Here is a 7,835-nt window from a genome sequence, read left to right as displayed (position 1 = left end):
AGCGGTTTAAGATTGCACTGTAAAAAAATAAAAACAAAATGAAAAAGAATGATGCAATTTAAGTATTATTTTCTTTTTATATATACCAATTATCTGCTTATGAGGTAGTACAATGAAATATTTGACATAACTTCATTTTCAAACATTTGACAAAGTGCCTCGGAACTTTTTTATAAATAAAAGTGCACCTTGGTTCAAAAAGGGTTTAAAAACACTGATCTAACTCAATGGGTTCCCAAACTTTTGCAGGGTGGGGCCCCTTTGGCTTCCGAGTTTATTCCCGCCAATCCCAACATTGCTCTGCAGATCCTGGAGAAAGGGGCTCATTCTTTGCTCCTGTATTTGAGTTGGTGTTCCCCTAATCAAATGTAACTCCACAATTCCAGTTACACTCATGCAAACCCAAACCATGACATTACCAACACCATGCTTGAGTTTAGTCATGACAAAAACATGTTCATCCTCACCTGGCTGCCGCAACTCATACTTTAAGACATCTGAGCCAAATTAATATTTGTCTCATCAGACCTTGATACCTTTCCAGTAAGCCATGGCCTTTGTTGACGATGTTTCTTCAGTGATGCCATATTAAACATAATCAAATCTCTGCAGAAATGTGAGGTGTGTACTCACTTTTGTGACATAGTGTAGATAGTAGATGCAACAGTTGAGTGTAGTATGTAGTGCAAGTCTATGCTTCATGCAGCACACACGGAAAACTGACGGCATAGCAAGAGCACATTTTTGTAACCAGAAACGTTTATTTTAGTAATGCTTGTCATTCTTGCCACCTTGATCAGACGGCTAAAAAAGCATGGATAAAAGGTTAAGTTTGTCACAAGTCTTGCGTACAATTTTATTACGTTTTTCATACGGAACACCTGCAAATCACAGTATATAAATTAAATGGCTTGAGATAGGATGCCAGTTTGTTATTTTGACCATTATGTGGTTTCCAATAAGATAGGAGGTAAAATGCACAAGATTGAATAAAAATGAAATACCATGCCCAAAAGCATTATCATTTCTAGACATATTACGACCTTAATTTCAATGTGGACTAATTAATGAGAAAACTGCATTGCCACAACATTTATTGTGATTGATGTTTTCAGGATTGCCAGTCTGATTCTGAGCTGATAAAGATGTTCAAATGGTAAACATTTCTGTTTGCAGTAAGAAAAAAAAAAGGTTACATTATCAGGAACTAAAACAGTTTTGACCACCTAAAATAAATGTATACAATTAAAAAAATAAAATCAAAAAATGTCCTAATTCAGTCCTCTTCTTTGATCTTTTTCTTCTTTTTCTTTTTCTCTGTCGGCTAGAAATAAAAGTAAGATTTAGTGTAAAGAAATTCAATTATATTTCAGAACCAAGTGCTGATGTTTTACCTCCGTCACTACAACACTCTCCTCCTCCACGTTTGGCTCTGGTGCACTATCCCTCTTTTTCTTCTTTTTTTTCTTGGGCGGTTCTTCAGTGGCGGCTGTAGAAGTTTCACCTTCGATTTCTGTTAACCATGCAAAAATTCAGGCGGAATAAAAAGTGTCCAAATTTTCTACATTGCATTTTGCTCTCCTTGTACTCACCTGCTTGTTTCTTTTTTAGCTTTTTAGCTTTTGGCACAGGTGTTGAAGGTTCCTCCCCCTCCTCCTCCTCCACCTTTACCTCATCAAACTTTCTTTTCTTTGAAGTGGAGGGGATCAAAGAATCGCCGGAAGGATCATAAACTTTAACTTCGCTGTGAATTTTGTTGATGCGTCAAAGATTTAATACAGTTTGTTTTGATATTAGACTAAGAAAAGGGTTAGTTTTAGTGACAGTGAGACTTACCTCTTGTGCATGTATTTGTCTGCCTTGGCCATTGCTTTTCCTGTTCCACTAATCCTTCGAATCTAAAGAGTAGAGCCAATAAAATTAACTCAACGTTCTGATTTGATATTAGTAGTTAAGAAGGTGCTAGAACTTACTCCTTTCTCTTCCAACTGCCGTAACCTAGCCTCTAGCTTGGCTCGGTTCTCCACACCCATTTCTGCATTTGTGTCCTCCCCAAGGGCATCGTAGCGGACTGCAAGGGAAGTTTTGGCAGCCAACATTCTAGAGATCTAGGGCGAAAAATGTATATAAAATTTTTCCTTTTAAACTAACCAAGACCAAATTTATCTTTTAAAAAAATAATAATTGTTGTTTCGGAATGAAATTAGGACCAAAGGCATCTGAAAAAGGGTGAAATCAATGTGCCATTATTGACACGATGCAGATTTCTGAAATTAAAACTAAATTATGTAAATATTATGGGTAGTTTTTGACTGACTAAAGTAAATTGTTTCAATTCATTTACCATTTTAAAAATCATCATTTTCAAAAGTGGCTAACCCGTGAAATTCATAAAGGAATATAAGCTGTTACAACCACTCAAAGCAGTTTCAAAGTTTCAAAACGTTTTTGCACAAGTGGCAGAATGCTGAATGGGGTGATTTACAATAAATACTTTGTGCTAGACACTAACAAAGGCATAAGCTATGAACGCATGTTTGGAAAAGCTATGGGAAGTTTATGTTAAACATCGTCTAGAGCGAGATTAGACTTAGCACTCGAGGATAAACGTAATATGGACATAAATTAGAAAATTAAGAAAAATGTCAGGATGAATAGGCAAACATATTTACATGGAGACTGGTTTTAAAGACATAAGAATTATTGGTATCCGAGTTCAAATAAATGGTTGGTTTGTATTTAAAAATACAATAAAAGTCATGATCTCATGCATAAAACTCCATCTTCAATTTTGAGTTAGAACGCCCAACCCTAAAAGATGGTGCACTTTTAAAGATTCTGAAATAAGGCGAATGCACAGTCCCTGTTTTGAATGCAGGTCAATTTAGTCAACGTGGGATATTTAGGGTTTTTCTAGTCCTCACACGGGCTATTAATTGAAAAGAACTCATACGTAGTAAAATTGTTCAATCACTTCTGTAAATGTACCTTGCCCTTGTTCTTGGCAGAGGTTTGGCCCACAAGCGATGCGTGATAGATGAGACCGTATTTGGGCGTGTCCTTGCGAGTCTTGAGTGCTCGGAAAAGAGCCTTTTCTGCCCCCAAAATCTGAACTGTGGAAGCTGGTTGTTTTGCCAGATTTAATAGTGAACCTGTAATGAAAAAAAGGCCTGTGAGCAATGTTGTACTATTGAGGCAAACCTCTCAAGATGGAGCATTTTTGGAGCTCAGACGAGGTAGTGACTAATAAATATCAGAAACACTTCAGTTCAAGTTGACATTGGGTCGTGATCATCAGCGCTGCTGTTTGCAATGATGTTGAAATTTTAACATGACTCACCGGCATGGGATATGAGGCGAGCGCCGACCAGCTCACCCACGGTCACCGTCAGGTTGGGGGCGATCGCCATCATCCGGTTCTTCAGGTAGTCGTATAGCTGAGTTCGGTACTCTGATATTTCTATTACCTGCACCAAAGGGAGATAATTCTCTTGAGGTAACGAAACAGACCGTTACTCTCCGTAACGGAGTTGAGCGACCTTTCAGACGAGGTAGTGACTGAAAAACCCACATTATTGTTTCTGGGTGAAGACATTGGTCTATATCATCACAAAAGCCACCAAAATCATTTTAATGATCAAGACAGTGAAACAATACCTGGTTGCACAAGTGCCGGATGTTAATAATGTCCTGCTCTGACACTTCAGTCCCCATTGAGATTTCTGCTGCCAGCTTCACCTCGGCTTCAATTTCCTCAGGAAGAAGCTCTGAAAGGTCGCTCCCAGCCACGTTAGTCCGGTCGCCGATTTTAGACACGGTCTTGCAGTAAGCCAAGTTGTCTGTGATGACTTTGCCAAGCTCTGGGAAGTGCCAGCCGTACCACTCTCTACAGCGCATGATGTAATTGTTGAGCTCCTTGTCTAGGTCATCCAGAAGAGCTGTGGAGCACCCAAAATGTATTTAGGCATTCCCATTGAATGCGTGCCAATTCATATTTAAGAACCTAGGGGTATTGTGTGCAAAAATACAGTCACGATTTTTTTTAAATAATGACTGAATTAAATTAATTTGATTATACTTTCAGCCCTTTTAAGGACCGTACCAGGATCAAACAGTTGTAACAAGACAAAATGATAAAGTGGTAATACATATTTAGGAACATGGGCAGGTGACAAGGCCAAAAATGATAAAAATCAAATCTACAATTATTTAAATAACGCTCCAAAATAACGATATGCCCTTTTTAGAACCTTATCAAGTAGTTGTGTGCAGTCAAAATGATATCCCTCTTCCTCATCATACAGAACAATTAGAGTTGGACATCTCCATCAAAACTTACATATGGCTTGCACGATCATGGTGTCCACCTTGTCAGGGCTGAACTTGAGTTTGTAGCGGGACAAACTGAAAACAAAAGGAATGTCGTAAATAACATGCAAAAATGAAACGTTTGGTTTTCCCGTCAGATGAACCGCTGCCTCAGTGGTAGTGACGAATGCTGAGAAATATCAACAGGATGTTTCAGTCAGCAAGTTGTAATCATAGACAGTAGTTAACAAGAAGATATCAAACGCACACATTGAGGCCTACCTGTGAGCCAAGCCTAGCGACATAGCACTCATCTCTCTGGGTGGAAGTCCTGAGATGAGGCCCTCCATCTGGCTCCTGATGCACCTCATGAGTTCTGCAACCGCAGGGCTATGGACACAACTGAGCTCCAGCTTTTCCTGAAAACAACAGAGATGTGTTAATTCACACGAATGCTCCATCTGAGAACTACTTGTATCCATATGGCGGTTGCTTCACTCACTTTAATGACACCTCCGAGCTTTGCATCACTAATGGCTAGCTGCTCGTGAGCTTCTTTGGCAACCACTTTCTTCAGTACCTTCTTTAAACTTTTACCAATTTTACCCTCGACGAGGGCAGTAGCAGCTGAGTAGAAGAAACAAATCTACATTAACAGATTTTGTAAGCCATAAACATTAAAAAAGAATGTTGTAACCAAAATCTCAGATATCAAGATAGCCCTAAACCAAAGACTCCTCTCATGTGCTGCCCCCCTTCTCAAAGTTTTCCTCATGCTGAGCTTTTTAAGTTTTTCCTTTCCCTCATGTCGGTGCCAGATCAGTGGATGTTCTAATAATGTTCCGTGTAGCCCTTTGAAACTTTTGGTGATTAAAGCCTTTAAAAATACACATGGCTTAACAATTAAAGGGGGTTGATAATTCTGGGAAACGTCGCCAACTTTAACTCATGCAGAAATATTAAGTCTGATCTTAGAGATAGTGACAAACAAGATACACTTCATTAAATGAGAAAAATAATACATCTCCAATTACATACTTGATAACCAGGTGTTTCAATTACCTGCCAATGCCTCTGTTGTGTCCTTGAACTTCTCAAAGTGCTTTAGTTTCACACTGAAAATATGAATTAAATGTTATGCATGGAACATACTTCAGCGGTATACATTGGCATCATTGAACTAGCGTATCACAAGTACCGTTTGGCAAATTTATACTTTATGGGACGCGTACGCGAAATTTTTATGTCACACCATCACGATCATGTGGAAAAATATTTAGATATTAACTTTTGTTCAGCGCAATTGTTTGTCTTCATCTGTGTTCACCACTACTTGCACGAAGGAAAGAGAAAATATCCCCAAAATAATCCTTTGGGGAAGTAGTAGAATTTGATGTGTTTTACACATGACAACAATTACATGAAAATGATGCATCGACACCTTTACTCACATTTTATTTGCCTTTTCTGGAGTCTCAAAAGATTTGTACAAACTGTCGACCTGCTGCAGTTTGGATTCATCAAGCACCTACAAAAACACACAAGTTGAGGTTTTTCATGAACCGTGACCTGGTGACACAGAACTCCAAATTAATGTTTTTGTTATCAAAAAAAAAGAGACAATAAGACACGTGGCTAACACCAAAAAGAAGTACAGTAGGTGAAAATTATGACGGAATGAAGGTCACTAAGTTATCGAGATGAAGGCGGTGTGGACACATAATCAAACACGTGGCTGCAAGGCCTGTTAACAGCTATATACAAATCTGAGTATATTATATGTCTTACACTGAACGGCGGAATGTGGTATGAACCGACAAAGTCTCCCAAGTTGTAGCGAATGCCAGATCATAACGTTTATATCTAAATAATGAAAATCGAAGCTACAGCTTTTCGCAAGTAGCGAAAATGCTAATGCAGCTAACCCACGTTGATCCGCGCCCGAGTAAGAAAAACAACGGTTTGTCAACTTACTTTAAAAATGGCATAGCCTGCCGCAGTCTCAAATAAGACGAGCATTTTCACAACAAGTGTGGTTTGCTCTTTGTATATTTAAAGCCCGACTTTCAAATTTATCCAAGTTTTCCAAAGTTCACACCAGCATCTTTATGGAACACGCCACGCTTTGCCGATTCTTCTTTGGGTGAAGAAAACTGCATGTTAAGGAGAGGGCGTTGATTACACTGCCATCTACAGGACACAAGTATAAATGACGATGTTTTGTCGCTTTTCTTTTTCCTGCGTCCTCCATTTCAATGTTTCCCCACACTAATTTTTATTTCTTTATCTTTTTATAAGAGACAAAATCATGTCCGTCAAAATAGTTTACAAATTATTTCTAGCTCCAGCTTCACGTGTGTTTGTTTTCTGAAACATTGAATTATCATGTTGCTTAATTGATAGCTGGGGTTGTTTATTTTGGTCAATAGTTTTTGCTGTGGGCAGCACGGCGGAGCAGTGGTCAGTGCGTGTGCCAAACAGTTCCTAGGTCTTAAGATCGAACTTCCTGTGTGGAATTTGCATGTTCTCCCCCTGCTTGCGTGGGTTTCCTCCGGCACTCCGGTTTCCTCCCACATTCCAAAAACATGCATGTCAGGTTAATTGGTCGGTCCAAATTGTCTCTAGGTGTGAATGAGCGAGTGACGTGTCTGTCTCTGTTTGCTCTGCGACTTGCTGGCAACCAGTTCTGAGTGTCCCCTGCCCACTGCCCAAAGATAGCTGGGATGGGCTCCAGCACCCCTGCGACCCTACTGAGGATAAGTGGTACAGATAATGGATGGATGGATGGATGGATGGATATTCTTAAAGACCATTGTGTAATATTTGACTACTAGATGGCTATTATCTTACACAAACGAAAACCAGTGCCACCGAGCACAGCGTGGCAGCAAGCTGCCAGAGAAACATGTTGGCGACTTCTAAGTAGGGATTCTACTATGTAAAAAAATACAACTTTCTAGACGTGTTATATGTCGAAGAGTCCTTGGGCAAGACACTGAATCCCTAATGCCCCCAATAAGCAAGTCGGCGCCTTGCATGGCTGCATGGCCGCTGTTGGTGTGTGAGAGTGTGTGTGAATGGGTAAGTGTAAAGCACATTGTAAAGCGCTTAGTTAAAAAACAACATTGATTTGGATAATAAGAAAAAAAACTATCTTAAATAGGTGCACTTTTTTAAAATCCTCCTAGTTAGACATTTGCATTTATTTCATACAACAGTAGGCTCGCATAGAGAAAGCTGACATGTTTGTCCGTCATCAAGCTTTCTTTTTGCTTCATCATTTCTCTAATGTTTATTAAATCTGTCTGACGGCTGTTTAAAAAATTAATTTTAAAATATTTGATAATAGTATTTATTATAAAACAAAAACATATTGCAATTGAGATTTACATAAAACTGGTAATGTGATGATAAGAATATAACAAGGGATACAGCTATGGTTTTTTTAATTTGTATTTCTCAATTTTAGTGAGTTCCAGTGATATGCAGCTGAGGCACATGGAAATATAGAATTTAACTAAATATTA

At 38.9% G+C, this 7,835-nt stretch overlaps 1 protein-coding gene and 1 non-coding gene across 3 annotated transcripts; both read right to left on the bottom strand.

Moving 5' to 3' along the window:
* Window positions 1-826: 826 nt before the first annotated feature.
* LOC148369462 (nucleolar protein 58-like) lies at window positions 827-6,491 on the bottom strand. Of its 2 annotated transcripts, XM_088329948.1 has the most exons (14): window positions 6,283-6,491; window positions 5,760-5,836; window positions 5,371-5,423; window positions 4,811-4,935; window positions 4,591-4,727; window positions 4,340-4,404; window positions 3,658-3,938; window positions 3,341-3,467; window positions 2,989-3,152; window positions 1,974-2,108; window positions 1,837-1,898; window positions 1,593-1,744; window positions 1,395-1,513; window positions 827-1,324 (listed from the first exon to the last, which is right to left on the bottom strand). In XM_088329948.1, exons 1-14 carry the CDS (start codon window positions 6,325-6,327, stop codon window positions 1,277-1,279), a joined length of 1,590 nt encoding a protein of 529 aa, XP_088186074.1. In that variant the 5' UTR covers window positions 6,328-6,491; the 3' UTR covers window positions 827-1,276. The 2 variants fall into 2 exon arrangements, with proteins under 2 accessions (XP_088186074.1, XP_088186075.1); XM_088329949.1 differs by lacking the exon at window positions 5,371-5,423 and having other exon boundaries at window positions 6,283-6,476.
* LOC148369463 (small nucleolar RNA SNORD11B) lies at window positions 3,536-3,619 on the bottom strand. The gene has a single exon (XR_015850177.1). It is a non-coding gene; the product is annotated as a small nucleolar RNA SNORD11B (small nucleolar RNA).
* Window positions 6,492-7,835: the final 1,344 nt, after the last annotated feature.

Source organism: Urocampus carinirostris, chromosome 3 (genome assembly GCF_059441175.1).
Source record: "Urocampus carinirostris isolate Australia breed hairy pipefish chromosome 3, RoL_Ucar_1.0, whole genome shotgun sequence".
NCBI classification, from domain to species: domain Eukaryota; kingdom Metazoa; phylum Chordata; class Actinopteri; order Syngnathiformes; family Syngnathidae; genus Urocampus; species Urocampus carinirostris.
This window is presented reverse-complemented; position numbering and strand designations above follow the sequence as displayed.